The sequence below is a fragment of the Amblyomma maculatum genome, chromosome 3, assembly GCF_055883805.1.
Source record: "Amblyomma maculatum isolate TAMU_Amacu chromosome 3, ASM5588380v1, whole genome shotgun sequence".
Classification (NCBI taxonomy): Eukaryota; Metazoa; Arthropoda; class Arachnida; order Ixodida; family Ixodidae; genus Amblyomma; species Amblyomma maculatum.
Window position 1 is genome coordinate 210,360,487 of NC_139346.1, and position 21,983 is coordinate 210,382,469.

Below are 21,983 nucleotides of genomic sequence, written 5' to 3' on the forward strand. Positions count from 1 at the left end.
TTGCATCAGTGCAGTTGTCACTGCCGGCAGAAGAACAAGAGAGTAAAAGGTGCACGAAAGAAAACCGCAGCCTTCAATAAAGGTGCGCTTCAGCGGACCTGTAACCGACAGAGAACAAAGAAAATGGGGGGGGGGGGGGGGGGGGGGAGACGAACCCGGAAGAGATATTTTTAGCTATTGCGTGGAAGGCAGCGACTGTGCACTTCCGTTGGTTTAAAATATGCGACGAGAAATATCGTCTAGTCATAGCGGCGAGGAGGGTGCTATGTATGGGTGTAATAAACAACAACGTATACTATTCTAGCTGCGCTATATTGCGTCTTATGCATTACACTGACCTATAGTTCATTAATTTCACGTGCTCTTGACAAACCAGGAATGTAGAATGCACTTCGCGTGTCATAATTCATCTGACGTAGTTTTGTGTCATGGCAATGCTGTATCGCACTGTCAAAATTTGTAATAAGCTTAACTAAAACACATGAGTGGTCAAAAGAGTTCAGATTCACTGTTCATTACATACCCTCCCCCCCCCCCTTTTTTTTTTTTAATCTTTTTCCCCGCAGTCGCTGGTTGTGTCCGTTCTACGCTAAACTTCGGGGTTTAGCGCACGCAGAGGATTTTTTTATTTGAGAGAGGGTATTTGAACGCCCTGTTCACTAACAATAAAGAGAAATGTCCACAGATGAAACCTGTTGCTTAAAATTTCTTTTCCCAATAAATATGAGTCCACACACTTCTGCAATGCAAGAATTCTCGCATAAGTAGACAGCGCTCTCCCCCACTTCTCCTCCCCTATATTCAGTTGCTTCCACTAATACCCCCTCTCTTCTCATCCTTTAAAACTGAGAACTTTATTCCGAGCGGTACAGTCCCTAAGCCGAATCGCTCGTATGGTATGAAACAATAGGCGGGTTCACTCTCCGCTGCTTCAATCGGCAAACACATTTGTCGCCGAATCGGGGACTTACCACATTTCTGGATATATCCGGGTCGACGCTGTCGATGACCGACGATCCTAGGATCCAAACGTGGGTCGCGAGGCACGCTACGAGCAAGGCGAGCACCCGTTTGACGCCGACGAGTCCCGAAGCACTGCTGGCCTCCCGCACCCTTAGCGACGGCGGAGTAGTCCGGCCGCGCGTCGCTTTTCGCCGGAACATGTCCTGTCGTTAACACCACCTCGGATTTATCCCGTTATTCTTAAAACTGGTTAAGTATAACTCGACCGAAGGAATGTAAACACCGCGTCGGCGGTCGCTTGCCGGTTACCACGGGGAAGGAGATCTGCCGCTCATTCCGATGTTCAAGGGCGTTAACGGCCGGGATACGCAGTTGGCGCACGAGAGTTTTCCTCCTTCGTGAAAGGAGTCAGAAGATGATACAATTGGCACGGGACGACAACCTAGGCAGCCACAAGCGAAAGTGACGCTATGCCGGAGCAGAGTACGCGGATGCAGAGCGCGATTAGATAAGAGCACCGACATCGGCAGAACCTGACTCTGCCGTGGCGTGTAGTAGCTGCAGAGTGCAATGCTCTCTCAAACGACGCGAGGAGAGCGAGAAACGTTGTCGCACAAACGTTCCCGGTAGGAATGTTTCTTCGTTCTGTTTCTTCTTCGCTGTTACGTACTCCACGATATCTTGGTTATCTTCTGGTTGCCATCCAATGCCACACTAAGCGCGGCGTGCCCGTTGCCATGAGCCTTCTCATGAAGATTCAACCACGGCGACACAGGCAGCGTTTCCCTTCTCGTTTCAGTCCCAACGGCGCGAGGACCGACGAAACACTTCTATCAACCTTTACAGTCTGAAGACATGCGTGGCATGTCCGTGGGGTCACTTCTGTACAGTGAGTGAAGATTGGTTTCGGTTACTTTACTCGGGGACGGCAATTGACACACGATCGCCCTGTCACGTGACGACGCTCCATTGAAGTGCTCAGGTAGTCCAATGGTGAAGTGTAAATGGACGGGTGGAGAGTGAGGCAAAGCAGGTAATCAGAGATGTGCGCGCAGGAAGGAAGGAGAGGGAGAGAGGGGAGAGGGGCGACGATTGTAGCTGTTCTATTGTGCTGGGTTCCGACGACTGCGTTTTTCTGTCACTGTCCCTGGCCTCCGATTTTCTTGTCGTGACACCTGCGGGTTGCCGACAGGAGCCGGCCGCTGCCTGTGCAAAAAGAAAAGAAAAGGGAAAAAAAGCTAGGACCTAACAAAGGCAGAACATAATATTACTGACAGCTAAGATCTTGTTAAATGTGTGTACGTCGCCTTAATATTTCTTTCTAAAAAACCCTGGGGGGGGGGGGGGGGGGGGGGGGGGGGGGGGGTCCTGATTCTTGAGGCGTTTCTTTGGTCAGAGTTAGAGGATAATGTAATATGATCAAGGAAAAAAGTTGAATGCTAGGCACCTCTTTTCTTCTCAGAACTGGTTCTTCATATCGAGCTATCATCTCCACTCGCATTTTGTCAGTTTATGTATGCGGGCGAGTAGTTAAAATTCCGCACGCGCAAGTGAGGAAGGAAGGAAGAAAATGCGCTCAATTTTTTTGAAAGCTTGCTGGGGTTGCAAGGCGTTGCCTTGCACCTGCAGGGCTGCGGCTGGGGGGGAAATAGGGAGCTTACGCCTCCCTTCAAATAAGAATGGGTGAATTGAAGAGCTAAAGGTCCCGGAAGCTGTGTAAGGGGGAAATTCTCCTGAACTTCGGGGGAGTGATGACAGAACGAGTTGCTAACCGAATGCAGGAGCCCTGCATGGCGGTCAGTACAGGCATCTCTCACAAGGATGGAGTCTACTACATCCACTCCGCCGCTCAGCCTTCTGTCCTTTCGCGCCCATTGTTCCCGCACGGAACTGCGGGCCGTTTTCTTGCATTTCTCCTCCCCCCCCCCCCCCTTTTATTTTTGAGTGCCAATAACCTTTTTTTGTTTGTTCGTTTATTTGTTTCCATGAAGCTTCTCTTGCTGATCAGAACATCTTTTCTTCAGCATGTTTCCAAAGGCGGAACAAGCCAGCTTCCCCGTGAGGCAGGAATTCATGCACAATGGTGGGAGAACCTGACTCAAGGACAACAGTTAGGTGCAGTGCATGCATCTACTACAGCCCACGCAGCTTCGGGTGCAGTTCCCATCGCACAGGCCATTCTGAGAGAACAGGTTTTCGGGCATTCTTAACGCGCGAATAAAGAGGGGGAGGGGGGGAAGGGGGGGGGGGGGGGGAGTACTGTCACTTTGGGGGTGAGGAAAGAGAATATGGGAACCCAACCGGATAGGGTAATAGTGGGGCGAGAGTGCGCACGCGCGGAATGCTGAGACGAATGGGCGAGGGTCGCGGCAATTACCTTATCCGCCAGGCGATGTGCCAGCACTGCACCTAACTATTACCACAAAGTAAGTCTATGCCGCCAGTATGCAGGAATTTCTGCCGCACAGGGAAGCTGTCATAAGCATGCAGCTGCTTGACCAAGTACCGAACGCTGGCAGTCGTGGAGCATCCATAAATATATATAGCCATCCACGCCGGCACATGCCGCTCTATATAACCGCTTGTTTTTACCCGTGAAAGTGCCTTTTATTACGTTAAATACGATTTCAATTTTATGGAATGAAGCAGTATATTCTTTGGGCTTCAGGTTGCGCGCGACGACTGTTTTGCCGCAAATCGCCGCCGCGGGTGCCGTCTCGAGTCCGTTTCGATCGTTTCGAGCCAGTCGGTTTTGGAAATGCGGCCCTGCTTTCCGGTTGTCACAACGTAACATGAAGCAGCCAGATTTAGGCGCGAATACAGAAAAAGCCTGATTGACCATGGCTGGCTTACCACTGCATGTAATGACTGGGTAACCAAGGCTAGACCTAATGAAAATCAAATGGCTAAGGACAAGATTTATGAATCCGTCCCTGAACGCTCTTACTGGTGTTAACTGTCAGACAAGCTGGTAACGTTAAGCAACACGGCCACTACCCTGGCTATCCTCTCCATATCCCCTTTTCTTTCCCGCCGGCCGCCACCCAGGTGCTTCAAATTTTTAGATAACGGTTGTCGCGTCCGACAACACACTTTTCCTTCTTTTTTATTATGTAACATTAAACCACTAACACCACCTCATGACTGCCTATCGGAAAGCGAAACACCGCATACAAACTGGCACGCGCACACACATACACACGCATGTATACGCTTATATTCCACTCACCTACACCGGCTCACATGCAAAGCATCGGGAATCATGCTAGCTGTTTTATAAAAAAAGGCGCATAAAAAAAAATTAAATAGAGCGAGGCACAGACAAGAACAACAAAACTGAGAAACGCGTTGCTATTTGTGTCTCTTGCTTGCCGCCCGGAGCCTATAGCTCTTATATTTCCCTACACACCCCCAATAAGGGTTGTACTCAGCCCCATGTTTTCTGAAGACACCCCTTGATACAGAACGGATTTTAATCCACTAATAGCTACAAAAAAAAAAGTAATTAAAAGCGCTCTGTCTGCATCAGCAAGAAAGGTAAGGGAGATCTGGGCCAATCAGGATGACGCGCACTACATGACTGTGTTCCTACGCGCCTATCGCCGACGGCGGCACAGGAGAGTACGAGCACATAGTGCACACCACCCTGATTGCCTAACATCACCCTGACCTTTCGTGCAGCTGCAAACAGATTGTATAGTGTGCAAACGCAGTATAGTGTGTAATGCTAAAACGGACCCAGAAACAAGGAAAGATAGAAAGACACACGCATCGCGCTGAATATAGTGCTTTTCTACCCCCTCCTCCCCTCCGCCCCCTACAAGTCTTTTGGGAAGCCCCTGTCAGCCCTGAACAACGATCTCTAGGCCTGTAGTTGTATCCCATGACGAATACCAAGAAAAGAAAAAAAAATATTAGTAGAATTAAAACATAATCGTCATATATCTCCCCCAGTTACACTGCGACCGCATTGCATGGTTTTGGCACAGTGCGCTCAAATGTTGAAACAAGAATGTTTTACTTTCCTTTTCTTTATTTTTGTTGCTGCTGCAGCTTCTCGTCTAAGAGCAGTCATAATGAGCCAAGCGAGAAAATTGTAGTATTGCAGCTCTTGTTTGGAGCGCGTTAAACAGATAACGCCGAAATGAACCGACAGAACACCATGTTTTGAGTTTTTTTTTTTTTTTTATTCTCGTGCGTTGATTTCAAATCACAACCGAGCCATAGTGTACGAAAACAAGTTCATCCTGTGTACAGACAGCAAAACGTGTGGACTTATTTGCAAACTTGTTCACATGGGCACTGATTACAACGACGCAAGTAGTAGCGGCGTTACGAGCCAAATGCGAGCGTATCTCACGTGTGGAGGCTTAACGTTCTCTCCACTCTGTTATCAATCGGAGAATTTCGATGCCAATCGGAAGTAAGCCTTTTTCGTCTTGTTTATTAAAGGCGAAAAATTCCCTGCGCAGAGAGAAAAGCAGGAGGCATATATGCCCCTCCTAGCATAAGGCTGAAAATTCTGATCCCGGTATTTGGAAAGCAGCTGGTGTGTTCTTTTTTTTTTTCTTTGCTTTATTTAGGCAGGAGGCAATAACTTTTTAGGAATATTTATAATAGCAACAATCCAGCTTAGGAAAACGTCCTGTGAAAATGCGCCAAGCGCAATATAATGTTTTTTTTTTTTTTTTTTTTGAAGTGGATGGGGTGATTGGGGAGAAGGGGTGGGATTGATGCAGATTGGGGGTTTCGTTTCCCGAAATTCTGGAAGTTTGGCGTCTTTCTTCAGCTGCTTCGTGCGCTTTCATTTTTGCGCGCGTTTGTATTTAGAGAGCAGTCAACATGCACTGCTCAATAGTTGTAGACACTGAATCTCAGTTCCTTGCTGTCTGTGTTCTTTGGCGCTTGATCTGAAAACTAGCGGTAATGAAAGTTTAGAGCGAAACGTGCGCTAATTATGAGCATCGTGTTCGGATGAATACTAGTGAAATAAATCCCTCTTCTTTTTTTTTTCAGGACAGGGTCTAATGAATTTTTTTTTTCCTTGTCTCCTGCAGCGACGGCATGACGGCAAGATTGAGCGCTGTAGCCCACAAGATTTCATAAATAAGCTCGAAAGAGAGTTCAGTGCCAGAGTTCCGCACGCATCCACGTTGAGAGCAGAAAATTCCCGCAGATTACCATCCGCGAATAGCCCAAACAGGACCAATACCGCAGTGCGCAGAAGCGTGACTTGCGATCTGCACTTATATACAGCGTATTGCACACATTTTGCTGTCAAGTAAGGCGACTTCATCTTTACTAGTACATCTACAATTTGTAGCAAAGCAAAAAGAGTGTAAAACGTTCGTGTAAATAATAGCTTTGCATAACTTATGTAAATTGTACAAAAAAAAAGCAAACAATAACATATTTCGTCCTGTTTCACAGCAGTAAACGTCCTGCAAAATGCACCAGGCCGGAACAAGAGGTAAGAAAAAATTCACTATATCACACAAACAGCCCGCTCCGTGGAATTGGAAATCACGTATATGCGCCGCTCGTCCTGTGGCGCTGTGTTCGTGAAGTTAGCGCTGACGAAAACGACTTATAGTTTAGTATGACAGTTGTGAAGGACTTTAACGAAAGGCAAACGTCCAGAATAAGCGGAAGCACGCAGCTTCGAGTAGCTGTGAAGACACAGTCAGCGCACGTGATCTCCAACATGACCATATCTTTCACAAAAAATAAAATAAAACGTAACGCGGTAACGCTGCATCACTTGCGACTCAAAGTGGTTTGCCTTCTCGAGCAAGAACTCACGCACTATAGGCCACGTCTGCCTTTACAATCGCCAAAACTCTGTTCGTAACCATTTTTTTCTGTTTGGTTCATATAAACACATTAACGTCACCGAAATTTGGTTAGACGTTAATGAACGCTGATATCACGTTATACATGCGAATGACTGAAGGAGATTCTATATGTTAACATTTGGGTGAAGCAGCAAAATCTCAGGAGTGTGAGCGTTTGCAATACTGATAAGTTCGTTTGAGTAATAGAAAAATGCCTTAAGTACTCACTGAAAATACCTCCTCCTCCTCCCCCGCCCCAGCACCATCAAACAACTCATGAGGCAGTTAAGGCTATTTTTAACCGTTAAAGGACAGCACTCGGTGGTTACACCAGTGCCAGGCAGAAAACCTTAGCAGTGGCTGCAGTGCAAGTTGCCAGGAAAAATTGCAAAGAAGAAATGTGACCGGTGTTGCGCTCATATTTAATTATTAGAGAAAAAAGCGCCTATATATTAGCGAGTATAGAAATGGTAGCATGGTGCTTTTCGTCACTTTAACGACGTCCCTGCTCATTAGTTTGTTGCGTAAAACGGCTTTCTGCACTGCATTACCCAACTGTAAAGCCCTCTTACCGCATCCTTCTTCTTTCCGCTCTAGTACGCCGTGGAAAAAGATACCGTCCCCCTTTCGTTTCACAACACTGCATCGGTTCGTAGGTTTCTATTCCAGAGTTGTCCGCTAGGTGCAAGGTGATCGCTCTTACGCAATGTAACACTATAGCGTCGCCATTAGATATGTTGAGCGATATAGATTTGCTGCGTGCTCCATACTTTTTTCAATATATGTCCTTGAAATCCAGGTTCAACGAAGGGCAGTTGTGTTGTTGAAAGCTGCCTAAGTTTACAGTGACGCCTAACGAAAGCGATTGAACCGAAACAAACCCGCCTCCTAGCAGTATCCCCTTGGGAGGTAGAGATTTATACAAATATATTTTTTTCCCGTCGAACACAGCAGGAGGTCGATGTTTAGTTACGCTTTCTTTAACAATCTAAAAGGAAAATATGATCCAAAAAATTGACCAACCAAAATTGACAACCACGTAAAAGCATAGTAATAATAATCCGTAGTAATACATCCAAAGCCAACATGACGTCAATAAGTGTATGAGCACGCTACTTAAAATCTTACGGTTAGTTTACTTCGATGTGCTTGCGCGAATTCGGACATAGATGTGATTTTTTTTTTCCAGCACCCGTTGTCTGTTGTGATCATAAAACATTTTCATAGATTTCAGTGTGACTAGTATGGCATATTCGTACATGGCGTATAATTCTCAACATGCATTCCTCGCATACAACATTTTCTGAAAAATATAAAATAAAAGATAACTACGACACGATCCAGGAAATAAAAAACGCACAGAGGGCTAACATTGAAACACCGAGCTGCGAGACTCGCCGCCATCCTGAAGGCGCTTAAAGGTAAAATATGCATAAAGCTGGCCCTGAGAGTCCATTCTGAAGGCATCGAACCCTGAGGACCAGTGCATAACTTATTGATGCTTACAAAAGCAGTAAAGTTCGAGCAGGTGATCTTTGACGCAAGACGACTGGGAGCCGTGCCAGTTGAGGCGGCTTACACGTTCAGCCGCAAACACGTCAGTTCCGTTCACGGCCACGGTGGCTTCCAGCATACCCTCGCCCGGGAAACACTTTAGGGTGACCCAGAAGTAACGGACTTCACTGTTCGCATCGACCGTGACCTCGTACACGTCCACAACGCTGCGAAGCTGCAGGCGCATACATTTGCCCGGCGCTCCGTCCTGAAGCCAGCCATTGACGGTACGGAGGACGAATTGGGCCATTTTCTTTGAGAGTGGGTCATTGACGGGGAACTGTCCACTGTCGTGGCAGCAGCACCAGTGCGGAGCGATGAAGGCCTCTCTGCAAGTCCGATTCTCAGGCACCTCTTTGAACAGGCTCATACCGTGGCTGGTCTTCAACGACGGAAGATCATTGGGGAAGTCGGTAAGTTCCAAAAGGGTGGCGTGCAGGTCGTAGTGCGTGATAAGGCGGTGCTGGTTGGTTCTGAGATTCCGAACGACATCCGGGTACTTGCGACGGAACTCGCGGGGTAGAAGCAGGAACATGAAAGGCATGCGGTCCTCGTACTTGCCGATCAGCGTCTGCCGAATGGGACCGTAGCGCATGCCGTGGTCGCTGAGGAACACTATCACAGATTTGTCCGCGACGCCGCTTGCGTTGAGCCTTTGGAAAGTCCGAAGGAAAGGCCCGTCCGCGAATCCAGCGGAATTGAAATTGTCGTGCGTCACATCGGAGATCCATGTGTACGTGAAGTAGCTGCGGGTTCCGAGAAAGGCGACCAGAGAGGTGAAGTAGTCGAGGTACATTTCTGTCTGGACGTTTGAACCTACGCAACCTTTGCCGCCACCGATGAACTTCTTGAATCTCGAGTTGTCGATGGCAAAAATCATGGGACGGCAGTAGTAGTCGGTCGGAATGGATTTGAATCCCTTAAGGAGGTAATTGAAAAGCCCATACTTCGGGCTTTCCTCCAGAAAGAACGTGCGGTAGCCTAGGCCAGCGTATCTGTCCCACAAGAAGTCTAGATTGTCGAAGAATTTTTCCGGACAAAGTGCCATGGCTTCCTCGGCTGACTTCCCGGTCAATAGGGGGACTTGGTTTGGAAACGAGTTGTCGCCAACCTTGTTGTATCCATAAAATTCTATGGCTTCCATATCGTCCAACAAGAAATCGCGAGTTCTTTTCAGGTGACGGAGGGAGTTAAGCCTTGAAACGGAGTCCAAGCCGACGATCACAATGTTTAAACGTTCTTTCGTGTGGTTGAACTCGGGCTTCACCGAGTCTTCCGCGAGCTTGCAGCGCCGTTCCACCTCCTCTTTCAGCACGGGCACCATGAGAAATTCCTCGTGAATCTTGACACCATACGCGGAGCACGTCACAAACACAAAATCAGTAGAGAGCGGAGCACCGAAGACAAGCTTAGAACTAGGGTGGTATACTACCGCTGAATCCGGTTCTGTCCGGTTTTCATCGCGCGTTATTTTCTGGTAAGTGCATAACACGTCGTGCGGCTTGCGCTTGTAGTGCTCCCAGAGGACACTGGAATCTATGGAAGGCACGTTAGCGGTGAGGCGTATGAAACTAGGCTTTCCGGGACAAACGTACATAGTCTGCTTGCGGTACAGACTTGCTACTGTCCAATGAAACGGGTCGAAAGCAGGGATCTTGCAGCCGTTCGTGTAGACGACGTAACCGGGCTGCCCTAAGCGGACAAGCTCTTTAGCGACGATGACGGGCTTGAGCCAGAATGAATCGTCCTGGCGAGAGTAAAAGAAAAAAATGGACGCCACGCCGACCGTCCCGATGACAGCCAGCACCGTGTTCTTGCGCACGGACTTCGCGGGCACCTGGAACAGTTAAAGTAACGTTGCGCACGCAATTGAAAAAATCTAAGTGGGTAAGCAGAAATTTGTAAACTGAAGGTAATTTGAGTAAGTTACAAGATAAAAAATTAGTTACTAATTGTAAGTGCTTGAAAGTTCAGTTGTCATAGTATTGACACTCTGTTGGCAATCATCAGTCCTATGCAAAACCGTATAATGACAGTACTGTAGCAGTACTGGGCCGATGGTTTGTGCTGTCTGGGATAGCAGCGATTCCAAGCTGGCGTACTCCAAGCGTACCTCTATTTTTGTTCTTCTCGCCAGCCTTTCGGCAAGCTTTATTACTACACTCTATAGACTTTCTTGGTAGCAATATCTGCATACCTCAGTAGGACCCCTCTCGGTTTATAAATCACGCAAACCTTTTTGTCTCGAGCGCATATAGGTCGACGGTGTTGATGACCCAGACTTTCACTGTGTAAAGTTTGTGAATGATTCAATTAATTAAATAGCCTCATATCCTTTAAGTACATTTAATTAATCTTCTAGTTTCAGGTCACACTCGGGATCAGCCTCGTGTGAAAGTGTACAGTTCAGAACTGAGAGTGGATGGTGGCCAAATCAAGACTGTAACAACTTTCCTTGCCTCATAATAAACAATGTAATTCTAAAATATTTTTAACATGTAGTTCGTAATTGCGAGAATTTCGCTATTTAGTCAAAGAGCATGCTTAAAACATGCTAATCTTCGTTTAGTTGCCAGCAGATTAAAGTTGAAAGAAACCAAAGTGAAAAAACACTTCAGCTTACCACTGATGGTTTAGACGCCTTTTGAAACGGTGCCGGAGCCATGGTCATTCGTACCCGCCGAGTGGACAACAAAATTTTAACTGCAACCTACAGAAAACCCAGGTGGACATCGCTCGCAGTCCCTGTATCCTAGAGTCTCGACAAGCCATTGCGCTGAAAGAAATAATTAAAAAAAAAGCGGTAGAGCATAAGAGCGAATAACCCTCGCTAAGAACAAAAATAGAGGGAAGTTGAGAAAATTGTCAGGGCTTCTTTACGGCAGGAGTCAAAGGTACCTGAGGCCAAAGTCTCAGGGACAATTGGCTTTACTCGCAGACACTTGCTACGACACCTTTATGTAAAAGCATGAAGCTCAGAAGCTCAGATGCTAGGGATTCCTTATGACACATCTGGGTAGAAACGTACGTCACACGGCCCCGTTTCTACGCCGAACAAAAGCGGTCAACCCTATCAGCGTCACTTGCTCTGCGAACAGCCAACAACGAAGAACAAATCCGCTGCGGATGTGCGTCCGGTGCGGAAACGACAGCCCCGTAACGGATGACAGAAAAAAAAACCATCTGAAGCAGCACCTCGTGAGCTTTCAGAATTCTGAAGTTGAGATTTTTAATAGAGAGAGAGAATGTGAAAACCGCGTCTGTCTCAACTACAACAAGAATGCATCCACTCACGGTTCGGTTGCCCATTAACAAGTTGAACCAGAGAGAAAGAAAGCCATGCACGACGGAGAAGACAGTCAGGTGTGCAGTGAAGACGGCTCGTTGAAGTCGGGCTACGCATATTTCGAATCTGTCTGCTTCAGCTGGTTTATCACATGCAAAAACGTGTTAAAAATTAAGTGTGAACACGACGAAAGCCATGAAGGCTTGATATTCTATAGCAGCTTAAGGCGGGCTCTTTAAGCTGCTACATTTGATAATAATAAAAGCGCAGTGTCGAATTTGCATGATAAAAGCACAGTATGGAAATCTTGTGCGAGATTTCCGCTAAATTCTTGCGAGTAAATTATAGTGCATCGAAAGATTGAGGCTTTCTTCCCGTACACAAAAGTTGGCATGCAAAGGATTAACTCTTATTTTTCTTGCCTTAAGTCGTTGTGAATGCATCTACACTTCTTCCAAGCGTGAAAAAATGTTGTTATTAAAAGTCTGGGTGTGCTAAATACAAAGAAATCCATTTACCTTAAAAAAAATAGAGGGGGGTGGGAGGGACTCACCGTTGGTGCATTTCACCCAGCGTTCTTATAGAGTGGCAACATGGGCCATACTCGACCGACCATCCCATCTCCAGACGCCTGAGAGGTCCAAGAAGCCATGGGGCCAAAGGCAGCGAGGCCTGCGCAGTGACAAAATGCCACGATGTGGAGCGGCCCACGCCATCCCGGAACAGTGACACAACCTTTCGAGCCGCCCCGAGGCTCGTGTGGGATAAGGAGACAATCAAATTGTCACCACGCACAAACAGCGAGCAAGCACCCTCGAGGAATGGGGCAGCTGTTACTGCAGCTCCCCTACTTCTCTCGCGTCACAGCAAAGACAGAAGGAGGCGTGAGGCGCGTTCCGACAGTCAGCGGGCCGCACTCCCAGAGGGCCAGGCAGGCAGCCAGCCAAAATGCTACGTAGTATACACGCGAGCCGGCAGCGCCAAGGTTCTAACGAGCGTGCCGCGCAGCCGAGGCGGCGGCGCGGGCCCAATGGAGTCGCACGAACGTACACGTATAGCACGCAGGCCTGTGTACGGCGCCCGCCTTTGACACGTCGGCTTGCGTGAGCCTGAGGCACATGTACGAGCACGCGAGCGATGGTGGCTCGGGACGGTGCGCAGAGGACGTGCGGGGCCCTTTGTTTCCGTGACTCTTAATTGGAAGGCCGCAGCCTCCGCCATCGTGCCTGGACCCCTTGCCTTTTTTGACTCACCGCCAGCCACGCGTTCGCCTTCCGTCACCGGCTGTCACGTCCGTCTTGTTGACAGACATTTAAGACGGTCGTCAGAGTAGTCGAGAGAAAAGTGGTTTTACCATCTATGAGGTTGACGTACAATGTGAGCGGCCTGACTGATGCAACGTCTTATCACAGCACGTACCAAGAGAAGTGCTATGAATGGAGCCGCCCTCTCCAAGGGTCGATTTAAGGAGGGCAGGAAGAAACGTTAATAATGCTTTAAAGGGTGAGGTTGGTTGTTCATAAAATAAAATTTCAGTTGAAAGTCTGCTCTTTGTACATAATGTCGTGTTATGTGTGTTCCCCTTTGTTCTCTTTTGTTAAGTTAGCGCACTTCTATTATTATTAGTAGAAAGGAAGAAATTTTCTTTTGAATAGCCACACTGACCTCATCTGCCCCATTTTCTTTCTTTCTTTCTTTCTTTCTTTCTTTCTTTCTTTCTTTCTTTCTTTCTTTCTTTCTTTCTTTCTTTCTTTCTTTCTTTCTTTCTCTCTTTCTTTCTTTCTTTCTTTCTTTCTCTTCTTTCTTTCTTTCTTTCTTTCTTTCTTTCTTTCTTTCTTTCTTTCTTTCTTTCTTTCTTTCCTTCTTTCTTTCTTCGTCTCTACCTCCCAGACTCCAAAGACTCATGCCGGAGCCAGGAAGTGTGCGCAACTTTATCTACCCACAGCCACAAAAGCGTCCCCATGAACAAAGTCACCAGGACAAAACCCGTTCGCACCCGTCATAGACCTGACCGGCCAAAACGACCCGGAAGAGGTGATAGCTGATAACAGATCATATCGGAGGACAGCCGAAATCGACACCAGCCCCCGTGTGTTAGGTTGAGGAGGCAGAACGGGCCGGGAAGAGTTTTTTGTAAGCTATAGTATACATAATTTTTTGTTTTACCGGCAAACCGTGCTGTGCAAGTACATGACAAAAGTATATCTACTAGCTACAACCGAAATCCCTGCAAGGTCGCGAGGTATACGACGGGCTGGCATATCTTAGACCAGTGGCATAGCCAGAAATATTTTCGGGGGTGTTATAGGCCGCTAGTTAAAAAAAAATGACAAAATAAAAGGACGAAAGCAAAGGGAGAACGCAACGCTCAGGGAAAAGGAAAATTGCGCGCTAATTCATCTTTAATACCCTCATTGCATGAATAAGAAAGAAGAGCCGTTTCATCTCTGCTCAATGCGGATGCGAAGGCTGACCCTTCACGCACCTTTTTTCCTTCACTTTATTCTTTTATACATCCGCTTTTATTCATAAACATGGCCATTTCATCAGAAAGTGCACAAGTAAGCACAGGGCCTGGAATCAGTTCAGTTCAGGCGTTCAGTCGTGTCCGACTCTTCGTGACCCTATGGACCATGTCACGCCACGCTTTCCGGTCTCTCACTATCTTCTTAACATCACATAACTTCATCTGCAGCGCCTCGAGGATGCCATCTAACCATCGCGTTCGCTGCCTACCCCTTCTCCGGCGACCCTCAACCTTTCCCAACATCAAATCTTTCTCCAGCGACTCCTCTCTTCTCATCAGATGACCAAAGTAGCTGAGCTTTAACTTTAGAATCTGACCCTCCAATGAGCAGTCAGGGTTTATGGTCGACAATATCGACTGATTTGATCTTCTGGCAGTCCAAGGAACTCTTAAGAGTCTTCGCCAGCACCACAATTCAAACGCGTCAATTCTTCGGCGGTCAGCCTTTTTCACAGTCCAACTCTCGCATCCATACATCACAACTGGAAAGACCATAGCAAGGGTTATACGGATCTTGGTTGGCAGACTAATGTCTCTGCTCTTTACCAGGCGGTCAAGGCTAACCATTGCTCTCTTTCCCAGAAGCAGGCGTCTCCTAATTTCATGGCTGCAGTCTCCTTCCGAGGTAATCTTGGCGCCCAAGAACAGAAAATCTGTCACAGCTTCCACTTCTTGTCCATTGATGCTCCAGGACTTGATAGGGCAAGACGCCATGATCTTCGTCTTTTTAATGTTCAGTTTAAGCCCAAACTTCTCACTCACTTCTTGTACGCGCATCAGAAGTCTCTTGAGTTCCACTTCACTTTCTGCCATTAAAGTGGTATCATCCGCATATCTAAGGTTGTTGATACGTTTTCCAGCAATCTTCACTCCAGCTGAAGACTCGTCCAGACCGGCCTTTCTCATGATGCACTCTGCATATAGGTTAAATAGGCAGGGCGACAGTATGCAGCCTTGCCTCACCATTTCTCAATCGGAAACCAATCAGTAAGACCATGCCCAGTTCTGACTGTGGCCTCTTGCCCTTCATAAAGGTTCCTGAGGAGACAGATGAGGTGAATTGGAAATCCCATCTCTTGGAGAGCTTGCCACAATCTGCTGTGATCTACGCAGTCAAACGCTTTCGCATAATCAATAAAGCAGAAGTAAATGGGTTTCTGGAACTCTCTTGCTTTTTCCATGATCCAGCGAAGGTTGGCAATTTGGTCTCTAGTTCCTCTGCCCTTGGCAATGGCAGGTAATGGCAACCCACTCCAGTATTTCCTGCCAAGAAATCCCTATGGCCAGTGACAATACCATTAAAAGGCAGTGCCAAAGATTGTTCCAACTACCGCACGATCGCACTTATTTCGCATGCTAGCAAGGTGATGTTAAAAATCCTGCAAGGTAGGCTGCAGCAGTATGTGGATCGGGAGCTTCCGGACGTGCAAGCTGGGTTTCGCAAGGGCAGAGGGCCTGGAATGGTCTTCACCTAAACCACCAGTCGTCCAGAAGTGCGCAGTGGAAAGTAGTCAATGTATATATCCGTGCGCAATACGGGACGCATTTTAGCTCGAATTGCGGCCCGCAGTTGCAGGAGTTAGCTCGAAAAGCAGGAAGAAATTAAATCAAGTTAACAATGTCCCAACCGAAATATAGTTAATGAAATGGTCAAGGACGAAGAGTACACACTGCGAAGGGAAGGCAACCCATGGTATCTTAGGAAAACGTGGAGCGGATTTCAAGGGAAGGTGAAGAAGCAGACAGAGATACCTAAAAGGATAGCATGCGATAAAGAAGAGCTTGGTCTGCAGTAAACATGTACCAAACGCTATTTCAAATCAAGCCTCCAGGTTACCTTACGTATACGTACGCTAGCTATTTTCCGGGTTTACCGCGCGTGGCTGTTGTGGACGCTCCATTTGGCGGTGCGCTTTGAAGCAGGTCGACACCTCACGCCGAAACGGATTTATCGTCGTTTCTGCTTTTTTTTTTTTATTCTGGGGGGCGAGGGAAAGGGAGAGTGCTTTCAGTGGCGAGAATGGGGCATCATGCTTTCTCTACAGATAATCTCGCCTATAACAAAACGCGGAAGCGATAAGTTTGGTCTATTATTTTATTTTATCATTAGAGCACAGGCCTCTCCCATCTCCCTCCAATTATCCCGGTGCTATGTCAGCTTTACGTTTACCTTCCTTTTATATCATTTATTGATTCTGCCGCTGCTAGGTCTCGCGAGAAGCAAATATGTGTGTTAGCAAATATGGTTCTGTTAAATATGGAGCCACCACGGTTGAAATTGACTGTGTGCATTCTCTCGCCGTGTGTTTTGTTTCCTCGTTTTCAATTTGTACTTTTATTTCTCCGTTACACTCATTTCATCATCTCACGACAGGATCGAAAAATTCGATCCCGCCCGTTATGAGGTGCTTAGCCACGGTGTCATCGTCATCACTTTCGTTGTGTCTCAGTGTACTTCGTCCTGCCCTTGAATTGTGGTCGGGGCAAATTATGTTCTGCATTGAAAAACTTCTTTTTTCTCTAATCTAAGTAATCTGATATAAAGAGCCCTCTCAGACGGCTGTTTACGAGTCTATGCGCGTACACACTGTGCCGGCTGGGACTCGCTGTGGAATCTGAAGTTACCACAAAGCTTGCAGGCCTCCGACTGCACTGCGGGTAACTGGCACACATTTGTCGCAAGCAGCAGTGGTAGTCTGCTTGGCTAACTGCATTCGAAGTTTTATAGCATTACAGCAAGGACTCTTATCTATGGTACTGCCTTCCTACCCTTCATGCTAATATCAATGCGTTGTGATCTGATCGTAATGTTTGATGCAATACTTTCTAAGATTTATTATCAGAATAAGTTTAACCATCGCAATGTAGTTGGCGCATAGACAGCTTGACTCGGAACGAACACCCGGTAGCTACCATTAACAGCAGAAGCGTGGGTCAGATTTACAACTCATAAGACAGTACAAAGTTACAACAACAAAGTTACAACACAAGCTCATGCTAAACAGTTCCTGGACATGCAGCAACCAAGAGAACAATAAATAACAAATTTATTTCGTAAATGAAGTGCAGTGTTAGTCAACAGAAAAAGTTCGAACAGTCCCTTGTATCAGGTGGTTTCTAGAACAGCAGCATTGGTCTGGTCTGGTTTGCAGGGTTTAATGTCCCAAAGCGACTCAGGTTATGAGGGACGCAGTAGCGGAGGGTTCTGAAAATTTCGACCAGCTCGGGTTTTTTAACGTGCACTGACATCGCACAGAACCCGGGTGCATTGCTTTTTGCTTCCGTCGAAAGGCAGCCGCCGCGGTTCGCGTCCTTGGGTTCAGGAATTGAGCGCCACTCAGCCAGCGCGGCGGGGAGGACAGCAAAATTGAAATGAAGGGTATTTATTAGATAGAGTAGCGCGCCTTCAAGTATTTGGAAGCCGCATGTTGTTGAACACGTTTTTACGTGACTTTGCGGACATTTAGTGCGCTGTATTCCTTTTAGTAGCTTTTACTTTTAGGTAATTCGGGACAAAATTACGTTAGGCTTGCGACCTGTGCTTTAAAGAAAGAAATAAATGAAAAAATTGCGTTTTTATTTTGTTTATTCAAGTTGTATTCTGGAAAACGTCCTGGAGTGTAGTCTTAATGTTTTAAACTATCTTAAAACGTTTTTTAACGTTTTCTGTTGTTATTCCTGAAACCAAATTATAGCCATTGAAGCGACGAACAGTACCCTCATTGTTATGGGGACGAGAACTGGCAGTATATTAAGGCAAAAATTTGCGACAGTGTCATGTCAACAAACTCTGTATGATCGCCTCAAGAAATTTTTCGTTTATACAACACCCCTTGCCTTAAATGCAGGTGCTATATCTACACGAATAACGCTTAAGAAGTATTTCTTTTTAATGTAAGGGCATTATTTTTGTTTTAAAAGTAAGCAGAATTATTGTCGCTAAGTTTTATACAAAATGTATAGATTTATGTAAACTTTTGCTCCAAGCTCCATAAAACAAAGAATATGTAACGTCCCTATAAAAGATGAACTTCACAGGGATAAATATGCGAAAAATAGGGCTGATAAACTATTGAAGAAAATATTCTAGAGGGCACTTTGAACCCCTAAAGTGCGATGAGGCGAAAGCCGATGAGGCGGTGGATCGTAGTCCTTCACTACGAAACCTCCATCTTCCTCTCTTATTTCACTCCCATCTGCCTCCCTTCCTTTACGGCGCGGTACATGTGTGCGCGAATTATTGACAGATACTGCGCCTTTTCTTTCCTGTAAATCAAATTGAAACGCCGCTGATGCCTGCTGTACTAACGTCTCCTAGACATCTGGGTCTGCTTCTGTTTGCTGTGTGGTGCGGGGTTCGAGGAAGCGCCAAAGGAAAGGCGCCGCACGGACGCCTGGATCGGACGCCCGGCGGGGTCAGCTTCGTATTGCATGAATCGCCTGGTGACGTTCATAATTCATAATTCAAGTTCATAATTAGCGACAGCAAAACTGCCATTCAAAATTTTGGGAAGGGGGGGATATCGCCGGAGGCGGCCAAAATCCTCACCCAAACAACGATAAATAGGAAAATTCAGTTAATTTGGACACCCGCGCTCACGCTGCCGTCCCTGGTAACGAGGCGGCTCACGAGCTAGCCCGAGCTCTCTACTTCCGGGTAGCCGTCGAGACCCCCGAACACTGGGCTTACGACGAGCGTCTGCAAAATTACGGGGAAATCATCGACCATTATAAATTGGGACGTAGACTGGTACCCCCGCCAGATGTTAGACTAAATAATAGAGAAGTCGCGTGGAGGCGGCTACAAACTAATACGTTCATGAACCCAGTCTGGGCGTTTCACGCGCTACCAGACCTTAGGGACAATGATCTATGCAAACAATGTGGGGCAATAGGGACCCTCGACCACATAATTTGGGTACAGTGCCTAGAATATAATTTGGGAGTGCCCACAATCTCCAGAGATAGGGCAAAATATTACAAGTAGAGAAGCCTGGGATACCCTGCTGCGAAGCGCGGACCCTGCGATCCAGCACCGCACCGTCCATCTGGCGGAAGAGGCCGCAACAAGCCAAGGGCTACCTGCCAGCCTCTAATCCGCGGGCGCACGACTCCCCGTTTCCGATGGAATTAAAAGTTGTACAACCAACCAACCAACCAACCAACCCTTGTCGAACATAGCCAGCATTCCATTGAACGCATGAAAGTTCGTCGGAGTTCTGTTTTTCGTTTACAGGAAAGGTAAGGCGCCGTATCTGTCACTCGCGGAATCCCGCTATCCTAACGGTAGACAAGGGGAATTATGATGAGCGTTTCACGATCCGGCGCGTGGCTCAGTTGATTAAAGCGCTCGGCTGGGGATCCATGTGATGTAGGTTCGATTACCGGTGGAGACGATTTATTTATTTATACTTAGCTATACCCCTTATGGATCTGCGCCATGGTTGATGGCGTCACCAGATCATAACGTCCCAATCTCGCGATATCCCGCGGAATCCCGTGTAGAAGTGTGACACCTCTCGCGAACGGACGATAGTATGAGCCATTAAAGGCTTTCGCCTTAATAATATAGTCACGTAATTTGCGATTTTTTGGATGAGGGCTCTACAAAACTCGCCCTGTGCGACTTCCTGAAACCTTAAATATCAAGCGTACGATTTAGTAGTGTATTATTTACCAATTCAAAAGCCGCCGTAAAGTACAAGAACACGTAAATACTAGTTTGTTTTTCATCAGTTTTTAATATGTATTATTTCGCACACTTTGCGCAAAGGTTTTGAAACCCGTACTACGATGTCATTATGTAGTATATTTTCTTTCCAAACATTGCAAAACGTCTAAATATTGGTCTTTTGAATGGTACTTGATCGAGGAAAATTTAGGGGGTCAATTCGACTCGAAGGAAATGCACAAGCATACGTCTTAAATTACTGATGTGCTTAATAATTGTTAGGCAGTGACAATGCATTAGCATCGGGTGTTTATCGTGATTTAAATTCTGTTCTACCTCTTACCTTCTCGTCTTATTTTCTTGTCACGTCTCATGTATTTCTTCACTAATTAAAAGTCTTTTTTTTTTTTTGTTCATGGTTGCTATGATCTTTACTGAGTCATTTTAGGTGTTTCATTTTTGTTGAGTCATGCTTAGTCATTATAGGTCATTATTAGTTTTGCAGTTATTTTGGCGGGTTCTTACCTTCCCCACCTCTCACTTAAAGGCCCACTGTCCACCCTCCGGTCGAAAATATTTTCTTCTCCGGTGACTGTGAGACATCGCCCCTGGAACACAAGGCCGCAAAATGTTTTTGAAAAGAGTAACTAATAACGCAGTTACAGCCACCGCAATCACCCGATTCTATCCTGCCTCTCTCCTTCCGTTCCCTCGCAAAGGTTTTCCACTCTCCTGCCCGAGGTCGTCTACCCTCCGCAATATAAATTCCCCTTCCTCCTCCGCGTTTGGCGGGAGGTGGGGCGTGGCTCTCCGCGAGCGCGAAAAAAAAAAAACGGTCGAGGGAGCGCGCGCCGCTGGATTCAGTCTGGCCGTGGCGAGGGAAAAGCGCGTTGCGAGCGGTAGACACCCATCCTTCTCCCGTCAGTCAGCGGGACGGACCAATGGACGTCGTTCACGGTACGTACGTCATTATCGGGGCCTGTCGGGCCAGCGCAGGAAACGGTGAAGCTGGCTTCTCAAAGGAGAGCATGAGGGAGCTTTGAATTGTATTTTCGATGCTTTGCGGCGCGCGTGTCGCTGTAGAATTTTGCACAGACTATCTCCGGTACCTGATCGAAACACAGGGCTCCTTTTCTTAAAAGGGCCTTCCCTGGACAGTGGCCCTTTAAAGGAGGAAGGGGGCATCTCATTTTCATTTTGCCACCTGCAATGCCTCAGTGCAGTGTAATGTGCAGTGGCGTCAGACACACAAGGAGCACTTTTTCGCCTTAATAACACTAACAGTATTTTTTTTTTTGCAACATAACTGGAATTACGGAGACATAAGTCTGCAATTTCTAGGGCCATTTATTCATACTTTTTAATCATACAACGACAGATTAATAATAATAATAATTGGTTCACAGGAAGGGAACGGCGCAGTATCTGTCACACTTGTGTCTGTGGTCACCTGAACCGCGCCGTAATGGAAGGGAGGAAGGGGGAGAGAAAGGGGAGAGAGAGAAAGAGGAGCCGTAATGGAGGACTGCGGAGTAATTTCGACCACCTGGGAATATTTAACGTGCGCTGACATCGCACAGCACACGGACGCCTCTTCGTTTCGCCTCCATCGAAACGCTGCCGCCGAGGTCGGGTTCGAGCCCGGGTATTCCGGACAGTAGTCGGGCGTCTTACCTCTGTACCACCACGACGGGGCAGCGACAGACTCAACCTGCACTTTATAGGGAATATGGCACGTTCATTGCAGGCATTAAGAATGTGCGTGGACTCTCCAAGGGGGGCATCAATGATAAATAAAACATATTTAAATTTCACGCCATCCATTTCTGCACAAGTGGCATTGTTATGCTCATTAAGCACACCTAGGATTTGATTTTATTTTTACGGGGCGAAAAATGGGTTTCTGTGGTCACTGCATGCAATATTATCAAGGTCATCATGCGCGCTAGATCGCTTCGTTTGCGAACTGCCGTCTCAGTATTTTAGCCCCACACTGGATTGTAAATTTAATTTCAATGTAAGGACATCTAAGAGAAATAACAGCGCGTTATTTCTGTAGAAGATTTGTTATGAAGAGTTCTATTATTGACGATCAGGAAACTGTAATAGTTAATGTAGCAGCTGGCTGTGAAGAAATGTGCTTTTGGA

The 21,983-nt window shown here is 46.7% G+C and overlaps 3 protein-coding genes across 7 annotated transcripts in view; 1 reads left to right on the forward strand and 2 right to left on the reverse strand.

The window, feature by feature from the left end:
* Positions 1–2,153, reverse strand: part of LOC146197605 (gastric triacylglycerol lipase-like) — a 40,646-nt gene extending 38,493 nt beyond the window's left edge. Inside the window, exon 1 of the mRNA XM_084599513.1 lies at positions 972–2,153. Within this exon, the coding sequence (XP_084455639.1) occupies positions 972–1,163 (192 nt within the window). The 5' untranslated portion in view covers positions 1,164–2,153. The remainder of the gene's footprint in view (positions 1–971) is intronic.
* ksr (kinase suppressor of ras) overlaps positions 1–21,983 on the forward strand; it is a 219,318-nt gene that overhangs the window by 83,835 nt on the left and 113,500 nt on the right. The window lies entirely within an intron of this gene.
* The window catches only part of LOC146197606 (uncharacterized), a 37,334-nt gene continuing 20,868 nt past the window's right edge, over positions 5,518–21,983 (reverse strand). Inside the window, exons 1-5 of one of the 5 annotated variants that reach the window (XM_084599511.1) lie at positions 12,373–12,533; positions 12,191–12,309; positions 11,646–11,776; positions 10,975–11,127; positions 5,518–10,188 (exon numbers count right to left, since the gene is read on the reverse strand). In XM_084599511.1, coding sequence (XP_084455637.1) covers positions 8,290–10,188; positions 10,975–11,022 — 1,947 coding nt within the window. In that variant the 5' untranslated portion in view covers positions 11,023–11,127; positions 11,646–11,776; positions 12,191–12,309; positions 12,373–12,533 and the 3' untranslated portion in view covers positions 5,518–8,289. Of the gene's footprint in view, positions 10,189–10,974; positions 11,128–11,249; positions 11,404–11,645; positions 11,777–12,190; positions 12,310–12,372; positions 12,534–21,983 lie in introns of those variants that run through there. The other 4 variants (XM_084599510.1, XM_084599509.1, XM_084599508.1 and 1 more) reach the window with 4 other exon arrangements.